The 26560-nt window shown below is 42.4% G+C and overlaps 2 protein-coding genes across 6 annotated transcripts in view; one reads left to right on the top strand and one right to left on the bottom strand.

Moving 5' to 3' along the window:
• Nucleotides 1-26560, top strand: part of MCPH1 (microcephalin 1) — a 176847-nt gene that overhangs the window by 62114 nt on the left and 88173 nt on the right. Inside the window, exon 13 of one of the 4 annotated variants that reach the window (XM_061622909.1) lies at nucleotides 18509-18676. The exons of 2 other annotated variants lie outside the window; for them this stretch is intronic. In XM_061622909.1, the coding sequence (XP_061478893.1) occupies nucleotides 18509-18661 (153 nt within the window). In that variant the 3' untranslated portion in view covers nucleotides 18662-18676. Of the gene's footprint in view, nucleotides 1-2214; nucleotides 2685-18508; nucleotides 18677-26560 lie in introns of those variants that run through there. One more of the 4 variants, XM_061622910.1, reaches the window with a different exon arrangement.
• The window catches only part of ANGPT2 (angiopoietin 2), a 61340-nt gene that overhangs the window by 3595 nt on the left and 31185 nt on the right, over nucleotides 1-26560 (bottom strand). For both annotated transcript variants that reach the window (XM_061622912.1, XM_061622913.1), the window contains exons 3-8: nucleotides 25256-25377; nucleotides 17855-18087; nucleotides 16274-16404; nucleotides 8067-8168; nucleotides 6079-6245; nucleotides 1967-2097 (exon numbers count right to left, since the gene is read on the bottom strand). In XM_061622912.1, the coding sequence (XP_061478896.1) occupies nucleotides 1967-2097; nucleotides 6079-6245; nucleotides 8067-8168; nucleotides 16274-16404; nucleotides 17855-18087; nucleotides 25256-25377 (886 nt within the window). The remainder of the gene's footprint in view (nucleotides 1-1966; nucleotides 2098-6078; nucleotides 6246-8066; nucleotides 8169-16273; nucleotides 16405-17854; nucleotides 18088-25255; nucleotides 25378-26560) is intronic.

The raw sequence follows: 26560 nt of genomic DNA on the forward strand, positions 1-26560 counted from the left end.
CTGATCTAGTTCAACATCCTGTTTCCCACAATGGCCAACCAGATGCCCGGGAAATCCCACAAGCAGGATATGAGGGCAATAACACTTTCCTACTGTTATTTTCCGGCAACTGCCATTCAGAAGCATTTGCCTCTGATCCTGGATATATCATCACCAGTAGCCATAGTATTTGATTGTGCATGTGTACCCTCTTTAATAGCAATACTGAAAAGGAAACATGGGCAGAATGTACACTGAAACTTTCTTTGTTTGCTCAAATTAGATCATCGGTCTAACATTTTCCTAAATTTTAATTTGTCCCTTGTAGCTCTTTAGGTATTAATGAAATTGAAATCTTGCAATAGCATATGTGTTTTTAAACTGTTATGTTAAAATTAATGGCTGGACTCTGTATGAAGCAAAGCCCAAAAGATACTGAGATGGGAGATAAATTTAATGTGCTTTCATTTTTCCTGTAGCCATGAACTGTTAGGACCATTTAAATAAATAAGTAAAACAACGTATTTACAGTTTTAGCACAGTCATTTTGGCAACCATAGTTTTAGTTGGTAAAACAGTTGTCCAGTTCCTCTTTTTCCAGTTGAGTATAACTCCTTTTATATTTCAAGTACCATTTCAGGACTTGAGAGGCAATTGTAACCTGTTTTGCTTCATAAAACATTATTTCAATTTGAAATGCAATTTTTATAATCCACAATATAACTAGAATAACTTGTCTACATTTTGTATTACACTTTGGGTATATTAATGTAATCAGATTTATTTGTAGTGTTAATACACAATTTACTTTAGAAATATTATTTCCACCTCAGTCATGAATTAGGCTCCAGTCCATAACACAGTTATGCTAATGTCAGGTGAGTGTTATAAATAGAACTACGGTACTATGGCAATCTTTATTAGGACTACTGTAAATACTTGTGAACTTTAAGCTGTCATTAAAGTCAGCACTACACTTAACATTCAGGTGTGTCAATTTTGTATAAATAATAGCCAATAGGATTCAGAAAGATTAAGATAACTCTTCTTGCACCATATATATTTGCAAACTGGGGTGTGAATGATTGGGTTCTGTATAATTCTTACAACCCAGTAAGTGCCAATTTAAGCTACTTAGCTGTTACACTGGAACATAATGCTATACTATGGTTTAGTTATAAGAACTACCCTAGTTTCCCCAAGAGACTCTCACCCCTCCCATCGCAGCCCAGACCAGACAAACTATGGTTATCTAAGCTATGGTTAGTACAAACAAGCTAAACCAGAATTTATTAAGATGACTTATTTTAACTAACTGATATTAAGATTAACCACAACTTAGTCTTATGTACTGTGATTAATCTAAATCAGAAGAAGAACTTTCTGATCTCTTCCTTGAAGCTATGCCAGAGGAGGAGAGGGGAAGAGGAGTGCATGAGCCCACTTGGAGTATGGTTTAGCAGTGGGTCCAAATGTAACCAGTATCCTAATTCTAGGTTGAATCCTGACCTGTGATTGAGCTATGGGCACTTTGTAGTCATGTGTCTTGAGTTAATGCTGTCATGCTGTTATTGTAACAATTAAAGGGTTCAAAAGGAGGGGATGGAGTTCATGATTGGACTGTTTGCCACTCCCATAATCCCTTCACATCCTCTATGAACATATCTGAATTGAGCAAGCTATTGATGGTTGCACTCTTGCAGTCATAATGTTTTAGTGGTTGTACGAGTGCAATATCCCAGAACTGATTGCTGTTCTGTTGAGCGCAGCCCTGCCACCTGATCTTGTCCGCTTTTGGCTTAATCAGTTTCTCACTTCTGATTCAAAAGTGAGTAGTAACATGCAGAAGCCATTGAATCGGCTTATTCAGGCTTTATCACGATTTTGTTCAGTTAGCATGGCAAAATGTACTTTATGGCTTGATTAAGTGCCAACAGAAATAGGAAGAGTGTGAAAATAGGAAGAGAGTAGAAAATGCTACATTTACCTCCTGTGAGCATTTGTGAGCATTTGCAGATGCATTTGTCATTGTCTGCATCCTTTGTGCTAAAACCATTTCCTGGTTGGCTTATGCTGCTTATTTTGCCTGCTGTCCCCGAAAGTCCTTTAAGGTGGATCCTGTAGAAAAGCAAAGTGGGAAACCAATGAATACATGCTAAAGCAGTTGTGGTGGAAGTGTTTTCCAAGAAGTATCCTGTTCTGCAGTTAATGATCTACTATGTGTCTTTTGCACAGAGTATGCCAGGAACGTCTTGTCAACAAAATATGTTGTTCTGGAAGAGGAATAGCCTGATTGCTTCTGAAATGTTGTACTAGATTAACTGTACTAGATTAACAAAACAACAAAAAATGATAGCTATTGTGTTAAGTAATGACCTATATTCTGGCATCATAATATTAAAATAGCTGGAAATCTATATATATATATAATTACTGGTCTTCTAATTCTCTCCCTTGCCCCATTTTCCCGTTGTCACTACATTGATTCTGATGTTTTACTAAATAAGTGTTGACTAAAACTTGCTTTTTCTAGTTAGATACATTATAGTATCCTATATAGGTTTAAGATATTGTGAGAGGAGGGAGGCAGGAAATGGAAAACAATTCCATCACTTTAATAGGTTGATGGAATTCATCAACTTCTTAAAACTCATACAATTAACCAATTAAGTTTTCTATCATTGGGTCATCTTATCCATATCTATTTGTGTGCTCTGTAAGGCCCCAGAGTAGAATCATTAAAGGTAAAGTGGATCAGCCAATTTATTTATATAGATATCAGTATGTATATATAATTTCTTTTTCTTTCCTTCATTTTGTTTCTCTTATTCTTTTGTTTTTCTTTTTTCTTCGTTAAATTTGCTAATAATTGTTTTTAAAAGTAGTTCCGCGACAAGGCTTTCAGCTGGGTAAAAAGGTGACCCTGATTAATCCTGCAGTGTGTTTATAATGTTTGTACTTATTTAGGTAGAAGAGGCATCTCCCCTTTCCTATCATATAGGAGGGGAACACCTTTTCTGAGATGTGCTGCTTATAGCACATCTATGCATCATCTAAGACAGGTGGGGAGCCTGTGGCTCTCCAGATGTTGCTAGACTAGAATCCCCATCATCCCAGACCATTATCCATGTTGGCTGGGGCTGATATGAATTAGAATCCAACAACATATGGAGGGCCACAGGTTCCCCACTCCCGATCAAAATCCAAAGACAGTTTTTTTCTCTCTTCAAAATATTTTATTCATGTTCAGATTTATATAGATGGAACTAACAACCTATTAAAACTCATACAATTTACCAGTTATGGTTTATTTCATTGGGACATAGTGCTAGTGCTCTGATGTTTTGGCACAGAAAGTAGTCTCGCAGATCCAAAAGTTGGAATTAGAAAGCATTTAGTTTATATTCCTGAAAGAAGTGGTCTTATTTTCAAAAGTTCTCAGCCCCCCACTGCTTCTTAAGATTCTAACAGAAAGAGACTGTTTGACCCAATTGCTATACTGCAGAATTGAAATATGTCATTTTTTAAGTTCAAATTTATAAACATATTTAAGGCGTTACTCAGAAGAATACTCTTGGGAGCATTACAAAGAACCCAAAACAAACCTATCCAAAACTTGATATTCAAACTTGTCCTGATAAAATTAGGGCCCCTTTTACATTTTCCTATTTGTGATTTGAAAATGTCTGTGAGTACCAGTCAGCAAATGACTACTGATGTATAGTGTGGGAACATTACCTCAGATTCAGCACCAACCATTCAGATGAAATACATATGCAGCCATTTTCTGGCAACTCTTCCACCTGCACTATTGCACTTTTGAAAACATTTAATATCCAACATAGCAGCAGTCAGTGGAGGTTAACAGCATCAAGCATCTTTCCTCTTGGGAGATGCATACACAGCTTAGATCACTATACATGTAACTCATGGTAGTACATGCAGCCTTATTGCATATTATTATCATCATTATCATCATCACCATCCGCACTTCAGGTTAAAGTCACAGGACAAGTTACAACAATTTAAAATACAACATTAAAAGAGTTTAAAACAAATTACAATCACAAAGTAGTGCGAGTCCTAAAAATATATGTCTCAGGTCTCAAAGACCAGGGTAAAGACCTGCATGCCCAGCATTTACCAAAAGCTGTATAGTGAAGCTGCCAGGCGCACCTCTGTGGGGAGTTCCACAACTTAGGGGCTGCCACAGAGAATGGGTGGGTGGGTGTCCCCAGCCACACACACCCCTGAGCTTCTGGGATCACTGGAACTACCAAGAGGGTCCCCTCTGTTGATCATAAGACCCTGTTTGTGGATCAGGTTCACTGGATGAATAGGGAAGACTTGTCATCGCTAGTTTATGTTGGATTTCTTCAGTCACCATCTAATTTCATCTGTGTCAATGTTTATGTTGGTTTTCTCTGCTGCTTTGCATTTCAAAGTTTTTGAAATGATAAATAGAAATTGCTTTTAAGTAATGTTGCTATATAGTTTAACAATCAGGTTGACTATCAAAATATCTGTTTCATAAGTCCATATTTTTAAACACTACATTTTATGGCTCAAGAACTTGGTTGCATTTCAAAAGGAGCTATATTTGCAGACAGCTATCTTCATCTGTAGATGTTATTTTTTAATAATGTAAATGGACAAGGGTAATGACCCATTTTGCAAAGGTTACCTTTATAAAGATTATATTGCCTTAACTTAAAAAATAAAAATCCTTGCTGAAAATCTTAACTATTTTCAGATGAGGAAATATTTATGTTGGAGTTGGAATGATTTTTTTGCTTCCTAGTCGAGAAGAATCTAAAACTTTCTTTTGGATATTGCTGTGATCCACAAAATGCTTAAGTGGGCTGTACCTAACTAAACTTATGTCCTTGTAATATAAATAAATTTCTACTGGCATTCTTTTAACATAAGAAGAGCCCTGATGGATCAAACCAAAGGCCCATCTTGTTCAGCATCTTGTTCTCACAGGAGCCATCCAGATGCTTTTGGGAAGTGTGCAAGCAGGACGTGAACATAAAAGCACTCTCCAGACCAGTATATCTCAGCAACTGCTATTCGGAGGTACACTGCCTCACATACTGGATGTAGTGCACAGCCATAATGGCTAGTAGCCACTAATAGCCTTATACTCCATGAATTTATCTAAATTCCCTTTAAAGTCATCCATGTTAATGGCCATCACTGTATCTTTCAGGATAAAATTCCATAACTATACACGGTGTGAAGAAGTACTTTCTTTTATCTCTCCTGCAAGTTACGCCATTTGGCTCCTCAGGTTCTAGTAGTATGAGAGAAAAACCTCTCTCAATCCAATTTCTGTACACCATGCATAATTTTACATCCTCTTCCCCCGTACTCTCCTCTCTTTTTCTAAACTAACAAGCCCCAACTGTAACTTTTCCTCATAGATGAGTTGCTCCAGCCCTTTGATCAGTTTGGTTGCCCTTTTCTGAGCCTTTTCCAGCTGTACAATATCCTTTTTGATGTGTGGCAAATACTATAAAAAGATATTTGCAATGAATTACCTATTAATAAAATATCTAAGATGCTTTGATCTACTTTGATACAATTCAATGCCATTTTGAATCAAGATGGCAGACTGAACATTTCAAAACTGCACTTTTGTTGTTTCTTTGAGTTCCTGAGCAATGCCAAGTACAAGGCCCAACTGAGATGTGTATCTTTTTCCCAACATTTTTTTAAAAAACAAAAACAAAAGCAGTCTTAGGAGGCTGTGAGTTTGAATGGAAGATTGGAGGAGCTGCTTAACCCTTTCCCCCTCTGCCCATTTCTTCTCTCAAAATGTAGCCTCTGGAGGTGATTTTCCATCCTCAGAGGAAAATAATATATGCAAGCGTCTTCCAAAGAAAAATAAGGGTTGTAATCCTATACATGGGAGTAATTTCTGTTTAATTCAGTGGGGCTCATATCTGAATGGTCATGTATAGGATTGAATTGCACATTGTATTTAACCATTTTCCAGCAGAAAACAGTATCTTTTATATTAGTAATAACATTTTTAACAGTAGTAATTGAGCTTGTAGATGAGCCAATTTTTAATTCTTTTCAGAATTGACTTACCTGTATTTTAGTTCTTCACTTGCAAGATAGAAATGTTCATATAAGGAATATGCCTCAGTTCCTTCCCAGTCCTTCAACTGTATTTTAAGAACGTATTGCTTCTGATTGGTTAGTTGGGAAACGAACTCATTTCCCAGCCAGTATTCCCCAGAAGGGTTCCCAAATCCCTGTAATCCAAATGGGATATTTAACTATATAATAATAATAATAATAATAATAATAATAATAATAATAATAAATTTAATTTTTGTGTCGCCTATCTGGCCGAAACCACTCTAGGCGACGTACAACATTAAATTCAACAATACATAATAATACAATACATAATAAAATACAATGCAGTCAACAATAACCATTTTAAAAAGCGGCAGTACAGGGCCATCAATAGACAATTTTAAAACAATATAAAGAAATTAGCCCACCCCGGGGACCCCAAAGGCCTGTCCAAAGAGCCATGTTTTTAAGGCTCGGCGAAATGTATCTAGGGAAGGGGCATGGCGAAGATCGAACGGGAGGGAGTTCCAGAGAGTGGGGGCCGCCACTGAGAATGCCCTCTCTCTAGTCCCCACCAACCTAGCTGTTTTCGTTGGTGGGACGGAGAGAAGGCCCTGTGTGGCTGATCTGGTCGGGCGGCTTAGTTGGTGGTACTGGAGGTGCTCCTTCAGGTAAACTGGGCCGAGACCGTATAGGGATTTAAAGGTTAAGACCAACACCTTGAATTGGGCCCGGAAAACAACTGGAAGCCAATGTAGATGAAATAACACCGGCGTGATGTGATCACAGCGGCGGCTGTTTGTAAGCAGGCGTGCCGCCGCATTCTGCACCAGTTGTAGTTTCCGGACCGTTTTCAAGGGTAACCCCACGTAGAGCGCATTGCAGTAGTCTAATCGAGAGGTGACCAGGGCATGTACCACCAGTGGGAGCTGATGAATAGGAAGGTAGGGTTGCAACCTCCGTATGAGGTGTAGTTGATACCAAGCTGCCCGGCTCACTGCCGAAATCTGAGCCTCCATGGACAGCTTGGAATCAAGAACAACCCCGAGGCTGCGGACCTGATCCTTCAGGGGCAATTTTACCCCATTAAGATTCAGGTCAGCAACACCCAACCTTCCCCTGTCACCCACAAGTAGCACCTCGGTCTTATCAGGATTGAGCTTCAGCCTGTTTCTTCCCATCCACCCACTCACGGATTCCAGGCACTTGGACAAGGTCTCTACAGCCAACTCCGGTGAAGATTTAAAGGAGAGATAGAGCTGCGTGTCATCAGCATATTGGTGACACCGCAGCCCAAAACCCCTGATGATAGCTCCCAGCGGTTTTACATAGATGTTAAATAGCATGGGAGAGAGGATAGAACCCTGTGGTACTCCAAGTTTTGCTTGACTTTGAGGTCAGCAGTTCATGCCTTGTTATGGTTGTCAGCCTTTCATCTCATAAAATGTATGGCAATGCCAAAGTTTCTGGGTGTTTCCAATTTTTTGAGAAGCCAATTTCAACAAATGCAAACTTAAGAGTTGAGAAACAAAATAGATCTGTGTATTTGCTAGCTTGGGGGGGGGAAGGGATGCCAGTAGAACGATCCATGTGTTTAAAAACTAGTATAAATTAATCATCTCTGTGTTAATAGCCAACATACAGAAAATGTATAAATTTCCTTTGTAAAACACAAACCTCTTGCAAATGAAACGGGTTAAATTACTCCAGTTTTATCCAAAGAAAACACCATATTATATAGATCTAAGAATTATAGTTAATCTTAAGCATCTGCAGCTCAGCTGCAAGACCCATGATTTGCATGCAGAAGACCCCAGGTTCAGGCCCGTCTTCTCTGGTTAAAAGGTTTTTGGTTTCAGAGCTGTGAAAGATCTTATAACCACCAATATAGGGGTAACATCAATTGAAGCAGCAGGTGAATTCTAACCAAGGCTATTCAGACATCTATCAGAAAGTGCATTCATCAAGATTATGGCATTGTCAGTCTGCCTTACCTCTTTGTACTCGGCCCATGTTCGGTCAAAGTCTACTCTGCCATCTGAGCGTCGCTGAATAATTGTCCAACCTCCACCACTGGCTTCCATATCACAGTATGTCTGTTAGTACATACAAGCACTGAAATTACTCACACTTCATTTGATTCATTGTATCTAATGTAAGGGGAAAGATCTGACAAAATGCATGGCTATGGGATGGGAGAGGGAAGGAGGAAGAAACTTATTTGCTCGCTTCAGTGGTATGATGACCTGTTTGGTGTGTAAATGTTGTTAGGATAATCCAGCAAGGGAGATAACAAGTATGTACTGAAGAATGCTGTGGAGGGAGAAAAAACTGTACTGAGTTATGTAGGGGATGTGGCCAAAGTGTTCCTGTGCTACTTGTACACAAAGTCATTGCAGAACCAGTCATTCCTTTGGAAGGTGGAAGAGAATTAGTTCCTTCTTGCCCCCATCATTGCCCTTAAATCTCACTGTACTAACCATCTGTTTGGCAGAGGAGCTTCTTGGCCACAGTCCTCTGATGCACTAAGGGATCCATTGATTGAGTCCCGTTTATCTAACAAACAGGAGTTGGGAACTTGTGACCCTCCAGAGGTTACTGGACTAAAATCCCATCCTGTCCATTAGCTGTGTTGGCTGGGGCTGATAGGAGTTGGAGTCCCAACAGCATCTGGATGGCTACAGGTTACCCCTCCCCCGTGATCTAAATACTCTGTGTTACAATGAAAACATATTCCTGAAGTAGTTACAAATGTTGTCTAAACTCTCTTTCCAGCAGATCCTGTATCTTGCTGCCAATTTTGGTTTCCAAAACACTTTTGTTTTTGAAGTCCTTTCTCTATTCCTCTGGGGGAGACCAACATAAAGCTGAAAACTAAGAAGCATCATTCATGGACAGAAGCCCATATAATCAAAGATTGGATTAGAAATATAATGGTAGATAGAAAGCATTCCCTTTAAAAAATGCATGACTAATTCTAGATCAAGAGGTTCTTTTACTATGGCTCTTCAGCTTTCTCAATAAGCTAGGTAGGAACATTTTCACTACCAAAGAGCGTAATTTAAGATTTAAAATTACAAGAGTGTTCCCAGAGTTTTTCAAACAGGTGTTGTACTGAAATGGTAAACAGCCATATAATTCACAAAAACATTGATGTGCACAGAGTAGCATTTTAGCAATATAATGTATGTAATTTCTATGAAACATGAGACAAAAGTTGAAATCCAAAGAATCACAAGCTTAGTGAGATTTTGGCTATGTGCTTTTCAAAAACCAGTCCTCCCTGGCACAAAGCAAAGTTTTTTTTAAACTTCTGGTGTTTGTGATGTGACATGGGGGCCTGCTATTTCAAAGGGGGTGGGGAATCATGTCCCACTGACCTGCCTCAAGCTTTTTTTGATTACATGTAGGACATAAATATAATTGGGCCCATTAGATTGTTTTTGTTGTTGTTGAATGGGGGAAATGAGATCACTCTAACAATAGCACAGTGGTATGTCTTGGACTAGAATGTAAGTGACAGTCACTGTCGTGTAGTGGTTAGAGTGTTGGACTATGACCTGGGAGACCAGGGTTCAAATCCCCACATAGCCATGAAGCTGACTGGGTGACCTTGGGCCAGTCACAGTCTCTCAGCCTCAGAGGAAGGCAATGGTAAACCACCTCTGAATACTGCTCATCTTGAAAACCCTATTCATTGGGTCGCCATAAGTCAGGACCGACTTGAAGGCAGTCCATTTCCATTTTCAGAATGTAAGTGTGTCAACTGTGTATTGTGCTTTCTAATGAAACATTGTAGGGAAAAAACAAGATCAGTAATGTACATTGTGCAGCAGTGTTTATAAGTCTCTTGAGAGTTAAGAGTGAGCACTGAGAGGAAAAAGATCAAAACACAAGCAGCCAGAGTTGGACAAGTAACAGGCAATTATGTGTCACTGCCCAAAAAGTAATGCAAAATAACATCAATAACCCCTTCAAAATATATGGCAGTTTGATATAATAATTTGAGCGTCTAATCCCAGTCTACAAAAATGTCATCAATAATGGTAGTAATTCTTCAGTTTCCATATGTAGAGTTAAATCCACCAGGACTGCTTCTGTACAAGCAGAAGGGGTGTTATATGAGTCTCTATGTAAGCTGCACTGAAATGAATGAAGGCGATGCAATAATAGTGTTTGATGGATTGCACTCCTAAGGCTGTGATCAACCATTAAACTTCTCTTTCTGCAAATAAGAGGTAGCATCATGAAGTCTAAACACTATAATCATTGTACTCCATGTAGCAGGTCTGGGAATAAAAATAGTATCATCAATCATACTGCCTAATTGCTGGCCTAACAATGACCCTGTTTTGTCAGGGTGGTTTCTAAAAAGATTTTTACAGGAACATACTAAAATAGTGGTACGCAGAAATCTGATGATTACTTGAAATATATATAGTGACATGTGCTACCAAAAGCCTGTTGAGTAATTTCTCAAGTACTGAAGGATGTATTGAAGTCATTTTATGAAATTGAACAGGACAGCCAAACTGAAAACATTTAAATTACAATGCTGAGAATCACTTTTGTGTAGGGCACACAGCTAATGTGGTGCCCTCTGTTTGTTATGGACTACAAATCCCATCATCCCTGATGATTGGCCATGCTGGCTAGAGATGATGAGAGTCATAGTCCAAAACGTTAGGGGAGCATGACATTGACTATTCCTGGTTTAGTGATATGGATAGTGTGATGATATACAATACAAATAAACTAAGGGAGTATTTGCTTTAAAAAAAACAACCAGCATTTTTTTTCTTCATTAGCTTGTTCCTCAGCTTCCTGGTTTGATTCAGTGTATGACTGTGGTAGTGGAGGGAATTTGTACAAGGGGTGGGGGGTGCCATGCAATCCTACAGCCTGTTCCATGTCCCTAAATGATGATTAGCTATTACCAGAGCTTGGAAAAGTTACTTTTCTTTTAACTACAACTCCCATCAGCCCCAGCCAGCATGGCAACTGGACTGGCTGATGGGAGTTGTAGTTCAAAAAAGTAACTTTTCCAAGCTCTGGCCATTACATCTACATCAGCCCAGCTGTAGGTTAAAAACATAGTCTTTTATTTGGACTGAGCCCAAACCAGAGGAGATATGTGATTGTTTACACTGATCAGGGCATAGGGTTCTCCATAGCTCTTCCATAAGTATTTCTGAAATGTTTCCAGACTTTTTGAAAAGTTGACTCTCACAAGAAAGTAGCCTTAAGCAAAACAGTTTTGATTATGCAAAATTTTGTCTGCTGAATCCCTTGGTGCAGCATGTAGAATTGTCTTGTTTGTCCACTAATAAACTGAAGATTGGAGAAGTAACTTCAAGTGCACTGCTGTTCTAACCTTCTGTATGCATGTTCAACAATTTAGCAACAAATTATCTCAGTTTTTGTAAAATTAATCTAGCTGAAGAACAATTAGATGGGGACAGGTATTCATTATGATGGTCAAAGAAGTTCTGTCTGCGTATTATCTCCAGACTGTTGATCTATATAAGGATAGACTATGGAAAACAATTTTAGCACTCTTCCATGAGAGGCCAGCTTTGCCTAGCAGTTCCTTCCCTCCCGTACCACTCTTCCATGAGCCCTAAAACGATAGCTACTACTGTTGCTTTTTCCTTTTCTAAACTGGAAAGTCTAAACTGGAGCCATCAGCCTCAAGTAACACATCATTGGCTGGCAGCAGTAGCTGGGAGGAACCAGCCACACATATAAAGTCAGAGCACCCTAGCGAGGGAGCCTGCTCCACGAGCTAGAGGGAGCCCCAGCTGACGAAGCGTCAAGGCCCCAGCTGACAAAGCGTCAAGGCAAGTTAAGCAGCAGAGCGAGTTCAGCAGCAGGGCGAGGAGGCCAGGGCCCCCCACTCTGCCCATCTGTTCCCTGACCTCAACTAAACCGCAGTCTCCAACCCATTGACGTAATAAACCTTAAACAAAACTATGCAGGTAAGAAGCCAGCATGTGTGTGGGGGCTTTCCAGTGTTTTGCACCGCCTGCAGCATGTATGACTATCTGCCTGTTGGACAGAAGTCGTGGGTGTGCTCTCGGTGCAATGAGCTCCTGGCTCTCGGGAACTACTTCATTTCCTTGAGGCCAAGGTGGCGGACCTGGAAAAGCTGAGAGAGGCAGAGAGGTGTGTGGAGGAGGCCTTCAGGGACGTTATAGCTGTGTCCCACTCCAATGATGATAGCTCTCCTGCTATCATGGAGAACGATGGTCTCGGGGAAGGAGAGCATCCAGCTGAGGAAGAGGGAAACGATCCCTTAGAAGGGACCCATTCCTTGGGGGATGAGCAGCTATTCTCTCGTGCCGAGGATATATCTCCAGGGGGTGGAGGGATCCTTGTAGTGGGTGATTTGATCATTAGGAACATAGACAGTGGGGTGTGTGATGGGCGTGTAGACCGCAAGGTGTTTTGCCTACCTGGTGCGAAGGTTGCGGATATCGCCCGTCGTTTAGATAGTTTGGTAGACAGTGCTGGGGAGGAGTCAGTGGTCGTGGTGCACGTTGGCACCAATGACATGGGGAAATGCAGCCGTGAGGTCCTGGAAGCAAAATTTAGGTTGCTAGGTAGGATGCTGAAAGCCAGGACCTCCAAGGTGGCTTTCTCTGAAATGCTACCGGTTCCACGTGCAGGACCAGCCAGACAGGCCCAGCTTTGCAGTCTCAATGCGTGGATGAGACGATGGTGTTGGGTGGAAGGGTTTGGATTTGTTAGGCACTGGGGAACTTTTTGGGACAAGCCGGGCCTGTACAAAAGGGACGGGCTCCACTTGAACCAGAATGGAACCAGACTGCTGGCGCTTAACATTAAAAAGGTAGCAGAGCAGCTTTTAAACTGACTGAGGGGGGAAACCCGACAGGAGCTGAGGAAGGTCCGGTTCGGAATAAACCCTCCCCCCGGGATAAAAAACAAAGAAATGATGAAATTTTAAAAGGGGTAGGCCTAGAAGTAGGCATTGTGAGAGCAGGGGCACAGGATATAAATTCAGAAGAGCAAAATTACCACAGGCCTAACCACAAGTGCCAAAGACACTTGAAGAGAGACACTGCTTACAAGTGCCTGTACGCTAATGCTAGGAGCCTGCGAACCAAGATGGGAGAACTGGAGTGCTTGGTCTTAGAGGAGAGCATTGATATAGTGAGCATAACGGAGACCTGGTGGAATGGAGAAAACCAGTGGGATACGGTTATCCCTGGATATAAACTATATTGGAAGGACAGGGAAGGACGTATTGGTGGTGGAGTCGCTCTATACGTGAAAGAAGGCATTGAATCCAGCAAGCTCGAAACCCCAAAAGAGGCAGACTCCTCCACAGAATCGTTGTGGGTGGTGATACCATGCCCCAGGAGGGACTTAATACTGGGAACGATCTATCGTCCCCCTGATCAAAATGCTCAGGGAGACCTTGAGATGAGATATGAAATTGAGGAAGCATCCAAACTAGGAAATGTGGTAGTAATGGGTGACTTCAACTACCCGGACATAGACTGGCCACATATGTGTTCCAGTCATGACAAAGAAGCAAAGTTTCTAGATATTCTAAATGACTATTCCCTAGACCAGTTGGTCATGGAACCGACCAGAGGGACGGCAACCCTGGACTTAATCCTCAGTGGGGACCGGGACCTGGTGCGAGATGTAAGTGTTGTTGAACCGATTGGGAGCAGTGACCACAGTGCTATTAAATTAAACATACATGTAACTGGCCAATTGCCAAGAAAATCCAACACGGTCACATTTGACTTCAAAAGAGGAAACTTCACAAAAATGAGGGGGTTGGTAAAAAGAAAGCTGAAAAACAAAGTCCAGAGGGCCACATCACTCGAAAATGCTTGGAAGTTGTTTAAAAACACTATATTAGAAGCTCAACTGGAGTGCATACCGCAGATCAGAAAAGGTACCGCCAGGGCCAAGAAGATGCCAGCATGGTTAACAAGCAAAGTCAAGGAAGCTCTTAGAGGCAAAAAGTCTTCCTTCAGAAAATGGAAGTCTTGTCCGAATGAAGAAAATAAAAAAGAACACAAACTCTGGCAAAAGAAATGCAAGAAGACAATAAGGGATGCTAAAAAAGAATTTGAGGAGCACATTGCTAAGAACATAAAAACCAACAACAAACAATTCTATAAATACATTCAAAGCAGGAGACCATTTAGGGAGGCGATTGGACCCTTGGATGATAAGGGAGTCAAAGGTGTACTAAAGAACGATAAGGAGATTGCAGAGAAGCTAAATGAATTTTTTGCATCTGTCTTCACAGTGGAAGATATAGGGCAGATCCCTGAACCTGAACTAACATTTGCAGGAAGGGATTCTGAGGAACTGAGACAAATAGTGGTAACGAGAGAGGAAGTTCTAGGCTTAATGGACAATATAAAAACTGACAAATCACCGGGCCCGGATGGCATCCACCCGAGAGTTCTCAAAGAACTCAAATGTGAAATTGCTGATCTGCTAACTAAAATATGTAACTTGTCCCTCGGGTCCTCCTCCGTGCCTGAGGACTGGAAAGTGGCAAATGTAACGCCAATCTTCAAAAAGGGATCCAGAGGGGATCCCGGAAATTACAGGCCAGTTAGCTTAACTTCTGTCCCTGGAAAACTGGTAGAAAGTATTATTAAAGCTAGATTAACTAAGCACATAGAAGAACAAGCCTTGCTGAGGCAGAGCCAGCATGGCTTCTGCAGGGGAAAGTCCTGTCTCAGTAACCTATTAGAATTCTTTGAGAGTGTCAACAAGCATATAGATAGAGGTGATCCAGTGGACATAGTGTACTTAGACTTTCAAAAAGCGTTTGACAAGGTACCTCACCAAAGACTTCTGAGGAAGCTTAGCAGTCATGGAATAAGAGGAGAGGTCCTCTTGTGGATAAGGAATTGGTTAAGAAGCAGAAAGCAGAGAGTAGGAATCAACTGACAGTTCTCCCAGTGGAGGGCTGTAGAAAGTGGAGTCCCTCAAGGATCGGTATTGGGACCTGTACTTTTCAACTTGTTCATTAATGACCTAGAATTAGGAGTGAGCAGTGAAGTGGCCAAGTTTGCTGACGACACTAAATTGTTCAGGGTTGTTAAAACAAAAAGGGATTGCGAAGAGCTCCAAAAAGACCTCTCCAAACTGAGTGAATGGGCGGAAAAATGGCAAATGCAATTCAATGTAAACAAGTGTAAAATTATCCATATTGGAGCAAAAAATCTTAATTTCACATATACGCTCATGGGGTCTGAACTGGCGGTGACTGACCAGGAGAGAGACCTCGGGGTTGTAGTGGACAGCACGATGAAAATGTCGACCCAGTGTGCGGCAGCTGTGAAAAAGGCAAATTCCATGCTAGCGATAATTAGGAAAAGTATTGAAAATAAAACAGCCGATATCATAATGCTGTTGTATAAATCTATGGTGCGGTCGCATTTGGAATACTGTGTACAGTTCTGGTCGCCTCATCTCAAAAAGGATATTATAGAGTTGGAAAAGGTTCAGAAGAGGGCAACCAGAATGATCAAGGGGATGGAGCGACTCCCTTATGAGGAAAGGTTGCAGCATTTGGGGCTTTTTAGTTTAGAGAAAAGGCGGGTCAGAGGAGACATGATAGAAGTGTATAAAATTATGCATGGCATTGAGAAAGTGGATAGAGAAAAGTTCTTCTCCCTCTCTCATAATACTAGAACTCGTGGACATTCAAAGAAGCTGAATGTTGGAAGATTCGGGACAGACAAAAGGAAGTACTTCTTTACTCAGCGCATAGTTAAACTATGGAATTTGCTCCCACAAGATGCAGTAATGGCCACCAGCTTGGATGGCTTTAAAAGAAGATTAGACAAGTTCATGGAGGACAGGGCTATCAATGGCTACTAGCCGTGATGGCTGTGCTCTGCCACCCTAGTCAGAGGCAGCATGCTTCTGAAAACCAGTTGCCGGAAGCCTCAGGAGGGGAGAGTGTTCTTGCACTCGGGTCCTGTTTGCGGGCTTCCCCCAGGCACCTGGTTGGCCACTGTGAGAACAGGATGCTGGACTAGATGGGCCACTGGCCTGATCCAGTAGGCTCTTCTTATGTTCTTATGTTCTTAATTCCATGCTGAGTTCAAAAGTTCTTAACTTTATATAATGCATTTTCTAAAAATCTTGAAGGAGGGCTTAGTGCTGGCTAAATTAAACCAAGAATATACTGTACCTTTTTCTCCTCTCCTGTATTAGGCACTGTCAATGTATAGATACCACTGGTGGTAAGTCCTGATTTGAATGCTTCAGCACAGTCCTTGAAACTGATCTGTTCTTCTTCAGCTACCAAAGTGTTCTTGGATGCTAAAAAGCAAGCACACATAATAAACATATTGTACATAAAATATAAATGTATTAAAATGGCATTTGTAGCTGAGAAATCTCTTAAGGTCTGCCATAAAGCTGACTTTAGCTATATACCCTTTTCTCTCTTGCCTCATTTGTTCCAAGCTTGTCAAATTGTTTACAAATTGTTTAGATAAGGTTCATAAATTTGGTTTGCTTAAACTACAAGGTTGTTTCCAGCTTTTTAATTATTTTTCCACACTTCTCTGATAGTTGACACTTTTAGAAACGTCCCCTCTTGACTTTGGCAAATATTCAGGATTTTTGTTTCCACATTGGTGCTGAGGCCAACATGGCTTGTTGACTTGTTTGTGCACTAACTTAAGAGATAACATCAGCAGAAACATGCACAGCTTTGGAAATGTTCTTAACATACTATCTTTAGGCTTTTTAACACTGAATTACCCTGCAGAGGGCACAGCGATTCTGAATTTGCTTAACTGCATTTACAGTATTTGTAACTACAAATGGAAACTGTCATTCAATATTGCAATGACAAGTGCAGCTGTTGAGCATTTCAGGCAGCCATGTCTTCCAGGATAATCCTTTCAGTTCCCCACCCCACCCTTCTAACAGCCATTCAGTATTCCATGCCCACTAAGTATGCTGGGTCCCCACTGGGCTGTTTGTGAGTAGGTCCCCCTAAATATTTTTATGTGGATGGTGCTGTTTTAGCTACATAAAAGTCCACACTTAGAGAAGGAGTTTGCTCTTAGCATATAGGAGTATAGTAATTAATTTGGAATAAAGTTTTTTCTCAAGTTCTGAGGCAGTTAATGTTTAATAACAAAATAGCTTCCCTGGTACATTCTAAGAGTATTGGATTTAATTCTGTGCATGCTGCTTGGGAGATTTCACATAAAAAGTGGGAGCTAAACTTAAACAACCTGAGGGAAACTCTTCATATTCCAAAAACTAGGGAATGTAAAGTGGTTTAGTTGGCATTAGCTGGGTCATCTTCATTCCTAGTGTCCCACAAGCTGAAAGAGACAGCCTCTGACTCCTCAAAGGGTTAATTCAATTCTAATACTAGAGAGCAACCAGAATTGTCTTTGGCAGAAATTGGTCCTCTGTGGTTGCATTGTCCTAGTGCCAGAGGCTCTGGCCCTCTGTGTGACCCACAGGTTGTCATTCTCAGAATTACTATGGTATGAGGTTTAACACCCACATATGAAAGTAGACTAACCAGCTTTCACACTGGTGCCAAAGTCAGAGTATCTTTGGCACTCGTCATTCCTTTCTTTATACCCACATGGATAGGCAATAAACTGACCTAAGCCTGCACATACCTGTTATAATTATACTTTATGTTTGGAAAGAATCTGAGGGTAATTGTGGAGGTGGGGGAATGTTGACCAAAAGGAAATTGTTTCTTACTATGGCAGTTAGCGTATTCTGCTTCACTTACGGTTTGGTGTAGAAATCATGGCGAACAAGTTCTGCACCGTCTCCCTCAGATCATGTTGCTGTTTTTGCAGGAATGAGTTGTTAGCTGTGGCAGTAACCAGCTGTTTTTCTAGTTCTTCTATTATAGAGTTCTGTCTGGAAACTAGAGACTGAAGCTTATCTTTTTCGTCTTTAATTGACTGTAATTGGGAGGTGTGCTTGTCTTCCATATCAAGAACTTTTTTTTCTAAAAAGCTAGCAAATAAGAGGTGGAAAAAACAGTGTGATTGCTACAGCATTTCTATGTGGCTAAAGTGAAAAAAGCAAAGACAGAAAATCCTAAAAATGAGCCAGTTAAGGAACTGTGAGTGTCTAGAATTGGGGCTGGTCAGATGTTACTAGCAATACCAAAAAATCAGCCTGGTGTGCCTCTCAAGTATCCCTCCTCTCCCCCAGTCCCTAATGGTGTGGGAAAAAGTAATGTCGGATACAAGCTATACCAGGGTTATTTGAGTGTAGCATCTAACTCGCTGATTTGTTTCTCCCAAATAATGGCTGTTTTGCTGTGGCAAGAGATTCCCAATGCTGTGTTATGAAAAAAAGTAATTCCTGTAGCCAGGTTATCCAAATTGATCAAATGTATAGAATAATCCTCTTTTTTTTCATAATTCTGCAGCTTCACCATTTCTGCATTATTTATTCTGATTCTGACAACCATAACAAGGAACCAGGATCTATGCAGGTCACTAAAGTCCTATGCCAAGGTCTGGAAAATCTGATTCAGCTGCCCGTTTCACAGCTGAAAGTTCAGCAGCCATTGTTCACATGATTTCAAATGCATCTTCAGAAAACAGCTACAAAAATTTTAAATGGGGGGACAAAATCTGAAATTCTAACGATGCTGAATTTTTCAGTCAATGCTATATTTGGTTTTGCTATATATACATACTCCTGTTAACTGATATATACACACCGCAGTGGATGCACCACATTCAGATAACTTCTGTACAGCCTCAATCATGTGTATTTGAATCCATTAGAAATGTATTCGGTATGATGTTTCCTGCTTTAGAGTAGGGCACAGCTAAAATGAATGACCTTCAGGTTCTAATGAAGAATACACAACACACTGATGGAGCCTTTGTGTTCACTCCTGATCTTCTTAGTATCCCTGAGAAACTGTGTTGGATCAGTAGACTAGATTTCATTTTACACTTCTCCTATTTACACTGAGGAAATCTTTCATAATGTGTGTTCCAAAGCATACATGTAGCAAAGGATGTGTGGTGCATTCAAATGCTATTCCTATACTTACCACAATAAATGACATTGTAATATTGAACCCATATTTACTTTGCTCCTCTTGGGTAAAGTATCTTGTTTGCATAAAACTAACCTTGCAGGAGCATACACAAATATATCAGGGGAGTGAAGAGAAACGTGAAAACATGCCCTTTCCCCTCAGTGTTAATGATTACTAGAACAGAAAAGTTTTCAGCATAGGCTTCCTACTGAATCGCACAATTTGGCTGTTTTTTACATTCTGCTGTAAATATAAGATGGCAGTCCTGTGATGTGACACATATTTGGTCTTCATCTGAGAAAACAACTTGTTTTTTTCTGTAATATAGCTGTTGACACATCAACATCTTGCTTTGAAGCAGAACAGATGGGCTACTTATGCATTCACTATTGATAAACTGCATCAGTATCAAATTACAGTCCAGTTTTGAGAACGATAAGGTTCGTTTTCCTTACATACGAAACTAGCCAACTTCAGGACATGCACAAAGTAAACGAAGGTCACCATTCCCCTCTTTTTTTCCAGCTGACCTAATGTGATCCCAGCTCAGCAAGAAATGTTAACATTTCTGTTAGCCAGTTGTCATTCAAATATACTGGGTAAACAAAAAGAGACTCAAAGTCCTTTGATGTTCTACACTGAATATAGATGCAGGCAGGGATCATGTCTGGCTCTCAAAAAATACAAAAGGAAGCCAAGAGTGTAATCAAATACTTATTCTTTGGCGATTTAAAAATGATAACATTTTTGAAGCATCCAGTGCAGCTGGATACCCAGATTTTGCCTGGCAATCAAATAAGCTTGCTCCATTAGGGATGATGAATGAGTTTCCCTGCATTTCAAAAGCTGGTAAATAAGTTAGACATAAAATCCACCAACTTGTCACACCAGATAAATTGCAAAATTGGTTTATAATATGGCTGTGCTACAGCCCAGTAGACTTCCATACACTATAGAAAGAGACACACAAACAAGAGATGGATTCATTTTCCATCTGATAGGAAGAAACTCCTTCCCATTATGTTCCTTGATAAGATCAAGATCTCTTCCCCGACTTCATTAAAAGAATAAATAAATTCTGCTTTCTGAGTGGAAAGGCAATGGAATTCCTTTGCTAATGCATATAATGAGCTCAAAGTTGATAGATCATTGCCCAAATTCAAAAGAATTATACATATCAACAAGGATGGCTAATTGTTCTGTTACAGCAGCCACCACCGACCTGGTGTCCTCCAAAATATCTGGAGGGTGCCAGATGGGTAAAGGGCATCTTACAATATCGTTGCAATGACTAAACTGTGAAACCATTCTCCCTTTCCAAATAGTATATCAGTTTTATTAGTTGTAGCCACAATGAGTGGAAGAAAAAGTATGGAGTTCAAGAGAGAATTTTTGTGAGGGTGAAGACTAAAAATTGCTGAGCTTAAACAAGCAGGGGAGAACTTAGATCTTACTTCAGCTGGTGGCTATTTTCAAAAAAGGACCTATGTGCATGCAAGTTGTATTTCACATACTGCATACAGTCTTAGAAATGAAGAATGTGGCCCCCTCAAATTTGGCACATTTTGCAAATTCCATGCATACAAATAATATTTCCTGGTGTTAAATAAGTCATTTCAGGTTTCATCCATTTCTTTTCATTGAAACAATAGCATGATGTTTGTTTGAAATATCCTGAAGTTAATGTCTAATCATGTGCCTGCAAGGGGTCCAGTGCCTGCAAGGGGTCCAGTGCCTGCAAGGGGAAGAGGACCATCACCGCCCAGGGAGGGAGAGCCATTTGCCTGCCTGTGCTGCTGCTGCTGCTGCGCTCCTGCTTGGCTAACATCTCTGCTCTCTCCTTCTTGGGCTCCTGCTCTGCACGTGGGCACCTTGCAAGACCAGGCCCCAGGTACTCAGCCAGCTGTGCCTGATACTGTTCCACCTGTCCCTTCTTTGGAGGGGATATATAAGCCGGCTGGCTGAGGGGGCTTGGGAGATCCAGTGCCTGCAAGGGGAAGAGGACCATCACCGCCCAGGGAGGGAGAGCCATCTGCCTGCTTTGCTGCTGCTGCTTGGTCAACATCTCTGCTCTCTCCTTCTTGGGCTCCTGCTCTGCATGTGGGCACCTTGCAGGACCAGGCTCCAGGTACTCAGCCAGCTGTGCCTGATACTGTTCCACCTGTCCCTTCTCTGGAGGGGATATATAAGCCGGCTGGCTGAGGGGGCTTGGGAGATCCAGTGCCTGCAAGGGGAAGAGGACCATCACCGCCCAGGGAGGGAGAGCCATCTGCCTGCTTTGCTGCTGCTGCTTGGTCAACATCTTTGCTCTCTCCTTCTTGGGCTTCTGCTCTGCACGTGGGCACCTTGCAGGACCAGGCCTCAGGTACTCAGCCAGCTGTGCCTGATACTGTTCCACCTGTCCCTTCTCTGGAGGGGATATATAAGCCGGCTGGCTGAGGGGGCTTGGGAGATCCAGTGCCTGCAAGGGGAAGAGGACCATCACCGCCCAGGGGGGGAGAGCCATCTGCCTGCTTTGCTGCTGCTGCTTGGTCAACATCTCTGCTCTCTCCTTCTTGGGCTCCTGCTCTGCACGTGGGCACCTTGCAGGACCAGGCCCCAGGTACTCAGCCAGCTGTGGCTGATACTGTTCCATCTGTCCCTTCTTTGGAGGGGATATATAAGCCGGCTTCGCTGAGGGGGCTTGGGAGATCCAGTGCCTGCAAGGGGAAGAGGACCATCACCACCCAGGGAGGGAGAGCCATCTGCCTGCCTGCGCTGCTGCTGCTGCTGCTTAGTTGACGTCTCTCCCCAGGAAGACAGGGGCAATTTTTTAAATTCTTAATTTTAATTTTTGGGGTGGGGGGCCTGCCTGATTGGCAGACGGGGAGGAGGTCATGTGCAGGTCGGAAGGGAATATTGTGGGAGTGGTGGGGAGCCGCAGCAATATGAGGCTTGGCGGCAGATCCTGGAAGGGCGCGGGTGGCAGGCCACGCCAATTTAGGGGAACAAGGGATAGATGTATTATACCCATCCCTTGTTCCGGGCCTGCCCAAAACCAGAAGATAACTGGGGGATGTAAGACTCCATCCAACCTTCGACTGCTGTTATGTAACGCCAGGTCTGTCGTTCAGAAAACATCGCTCATCCACGATCTTATCCTGGATGAGAACGCGGACCTGGTGTGCATTACGGAGACCTGGCTGGATGAGGCCTCAGCTCCCATACTTGAGGCCATGTGTCCAGCGGGTTTCCAATATGCACAGCAGCCGAGGATTGGTAGGCGGGGAGGGGGGGTGGCAGTTATTTATCGGGAGTCCTTGGTTCTCACCAGACCTCCTCTCCACGAGACCAAGTTTGTTGATTGTATGTACTGGAGGTTGGGACCAAAGGGCAGTTTAGGAATTCTGCTTGTGTACCGCCCACCCCGCTGCACAGCAGACTCCCTGACCGAGGTGCTTGAGGTGGTCTCGGCTGTGCAGTTGTTTACCCCAAATCTATTGGTTTTCGGGGATTTCAACGTGCATGCCGAGGCCGCTCTCACTGGAGCCCCTCGGGATTTCATTGAGACCATGACTTCATGGGAACTGCACCTACGTAATATAGGTCCCACCCATGTAGCCGGCCATACTATTGACCTTGTGTTTGTCTCGGGAGAGAAGGGAAGTGATCTGAAAATGGGGAATGTTTTTTCTAGCCCTGTGTCATGGTCAGATCACTACCTGGTGAATATGGATCTCTCACTGCCGCATACCCTCCACAGGGGACAAGGACCTACTAGGATGGTCCGCCCCAGACGTCTAATGGAGCCCAAAGGATTCCTGAATGCGCTGGGTGATTTGGAGCTTACTGAAGGACACCCGGTCGAAACCCTGGTGATGGAGTGGAATGAGGAGATCACTAGGGCAATAGACTGGGTGGCACCGAAACGTCCTCTTCCCCTGAACAGAACTCAGACTGCACCCTGGTACACACCACGGTTACGCGGTCTGAGACAGGAGGTGAGACGACTAGAACGCCGATGGCGGAAGTCGAGCGCTGAAGGCGATCGAACACTGGTTAGAGCAGCAATAGCGGCCTACCAGCGGGCAACAAAGGCAGCAAAGAGGCATTTTTTTGCTGCCTCTATTGCGTCGGCAGAGTGCTGTCCCAGGAGGTTGTTCCAAGTGGTCCGAAGCCTGGTCGGTCCAGTTGCGCAGGAACCTATGGAACACTCAAAAGCCTCCTGTGACACATTTGTAAAACACTTTGCCGATAAAGTCGAGCGCCTAAAGGGCAAGATTCCGTACGTCGTGGTTACAAGTAGTGGTCCAGAGGCGGCCAGTTGCAATCCGGTCTGCTGGAATCGGTTTGAGCTTCTTCTCTCTGATGACGTGGACAAGGTGCTCTCTACTGTGAAACCAACCACTTGCTTGCTTGATCCTTGCCCTTCATGGCTCATTGTAAGCTGTAAAGAGAGACTGGGCAAAGGGATCAGGGCAATGGTAAATGCATCCTTGGAGGAGGGTGCAATGCCATTAGCCCTCAAGGAGGCAGTGATAAGACCTATTTTGAAAAAGCCCTCCTTGGACCCCCAAGATTTAAACAACTTTCACCCAGTCTCCAATTTACCATTCTTGGGCAAGGTGATTGAGCGTGTGGTGGCTAAACAGTTACAGACACACTTGGAGGAAGCAGATTATTTAGATCCTTTCCAGTCGGGCTTCAGGACTGGACACGGAACTGAAACAGCCTTGGTCGCTCTGGTGGATGATATGAGGAGGGCGTTGGATAGGGGAGAACATACTTTCCTCATCCTCCTGGATCTCTCAGCGGCTTTCGATACCGTTGACCACGGTATCCTGTTAAATCGCTTGGAGGGATTGGGAATGGGAGGCACTGTTTTACGGTGGTTCCGTTCCTATCTCTCCAACAGATATCAACGAGTAGCGTTGGGGGATGAGGTTTCAGACCCTTGGCCCCTTAATTGTGGTGTGCCACAGGGCTCTATCCTCGCCCCCATGCTATTCAACATTTATATGAAACCGCTGGGAGCTATCATCAGGAGTTTTGGGCTGCAGTGTCACCAGTATGCGGATGACACGCAGCTCTATCTCTCGTTTAAATCCTCACCAGAGTTGGCTGTGGAAACCTTGTCCAATTGCCTGGAGTCCGTAAGTGGATGGATGGGAGAGAACAGGCTGAAGCTGAACCCCGACAAGACCAAGGTGTTACTGGTGGGGGATAAGGGAAGGTTGGGAAACTTTGACCTGGTGTTTAATGGGGTGAGATTGCCCCTAAAGGACCAGGTCCGCAGCCTGGGGGTCATTTTGGGCTCTCAATTGTCCATGGAGCCCCAGGTATCTGCAGTAAGTCGGGCAGCCTGGTACCAACTTCATCTGGTACAGAGGCTGCGACCCTACCTTCCTATACATCTGCTTCCACGAGTGATACATGCCCTGGTCTCCTCTCGATTAGACTACTGTAATGCGCTCTACATGGGGTTACCCTTGAAGACGGTCTGGAAATTGCAGCTGGTACAGAATGCGGTGGCACGCTTAATAAAGCAAAGCCGTCGCCGGGATCATGTCACCCCAGTGTTGATGGAGCTACACTGGTTGCCAGTTGTATACCGGGCCCAATTCAAGGTGTTGGTATTAACCTTTAAAACCCTAAACGGTTTTGGCCCAGTTTATCTGAAGGAATGCCTCCAGTATCACCAAATATGCCACCAAACAAGATCGGCCTCACAAGACCTTCTCTCGGTCCCACCGGTGAAAACAGCTAGCCTGGCCCCCACCCTCTGGAACTTCCTTCCTTTTGACCTTCGACATGCCTCCTCCCTGATGGCTTTTCGTCGAGCCTTAAAGACCTTGTTATTCAGGCAGGCCTACAGGATTTCTGGGGTGGGTTAGGCTATTATGTTGTATTACTAACGGGTGGTTTAGATGTATTGTTGTTTAATATGGTGACTGTTGTATGAATATGTTTTAAATTGTATTTTATATTGTGTAAGTTGCCCAGAGTGTCTGTTAAGTCAGACAGATGGGCAACTAACAAATTTTATTATTATTATTATTATTATGTGATTATGTGCTCCCCTGCTGGAAAAAACTAACAATTGATATCAACAATACATTACCAAATAGGAAGAGTTATTACCTGTTTTTTTCTTGCAGTTTTCCTATCTCGCTGGTCTGATCCAAAATCTGCCTTTCTAGTTTGTTAGTTGAAAGGGAATGTGCCAGAAGCTGCAGCTCAAGCCTTGTTGTCTGATTCAGTACCTACATTTTGAGAAACGCAATTTCCAATCTCATTTGAAAATTCAGAATAGCTTACAAGTCATTCATATCCTAAAATAACGAGACTGTCATCCTGATTACCTGAATGAGAGGCAAACCACAGCCTCCTTAAAAACGTTTTGATAAAACCTTAAGTGGTATTTAATTACAGCTGCAGATCAGATAAGATTGCATGTAGTTTATGTGGTCAGTATCTACCTTATGTTGTGGCCTGAGCTGTCCTCACTTTTATAAAGGACCAAGTGCATCCATATATGTAGCCTCCTAGATATGGCAGCATTTTTGTGAATGTGTTGATTCTTGCCCAAGCTGCCATACTGCCTGGATTTACTTACAGGTCACTATGGGTATACCTGAGGACAGGCTGAGTCCCATGTTGCGTTCCCCTAATGATTATGCTCCAAAGGTCATCAGACTATCACACCAAGCTATGGGTGACTGGGTAAACTGGCTCAAAGTATTGGACCTCTAGTAAGAGAATGTTCATGAGGTCTTTCTCTGTTTTTATGATGGATGCTGTTAATCTTCACCACTACCCTTGAGTGGGTCACTGTTAATCTCAAATGATGAACTGCCAATTAAGACTGAAAGATGTTGACTTACCTAAGTCTATGGCTGAAGTCAGATCTGGGTACACTATTATTTTCTTTTCTTGTTTTGGTAATAATTTTTATGGGAATCTTTGAGTTTCAGAGTAAATACAAGGCCAGAAAAGGATATTAAAACAGTTATTCAACAACCCCTCCTCACCCCCGACAGCAGACAGAAAAATCAAGAAGAAAATAATATTGTGTCATACAGCACTAAAAACCAGAAAGGTGAAAAGGTATCATCAAATCCAGTACACAGTGCACTAACTGGCAAAGTATAAATGAGAAACATAAGAGGAAGTATTCATACAGAAAGAGACAAAAATTTCCGGCTGGGATCAAGAGATGATTCATCCAGCAGGACAGAGCATAAAAAAATAAAGTAAGAGAAAGTTACAAATTTGGGTACAGTATACTATCTGTGGCAATTCTGATCTCAGTTGAGATCAAAATGTCAGAATGTTGTCCTCCTCACTGTTTCCAGTAGAGTGCCTGAATTAGCCTGTATAAGCAGCCTAAATAATTTTTTTAAGGGGGGCAAGTTGTCATTTTAAAGGGGCTAATTGGCTTATAGT

This window comes from Rhineura floridana, chromosome 4 (assembly GCF_030035675.1).
Source record: "Rhineura floridana isolate rRhiFlo1 chromosome 4, rRhiFlo1.hap2, whole genome shotgun sequence".
Lineage (NCBI taxonomy): Eukaryota > Metazoa > Chordata > Lepidosauria > Squamata > Rhineuridae > Rhineura > Rhineura floridana.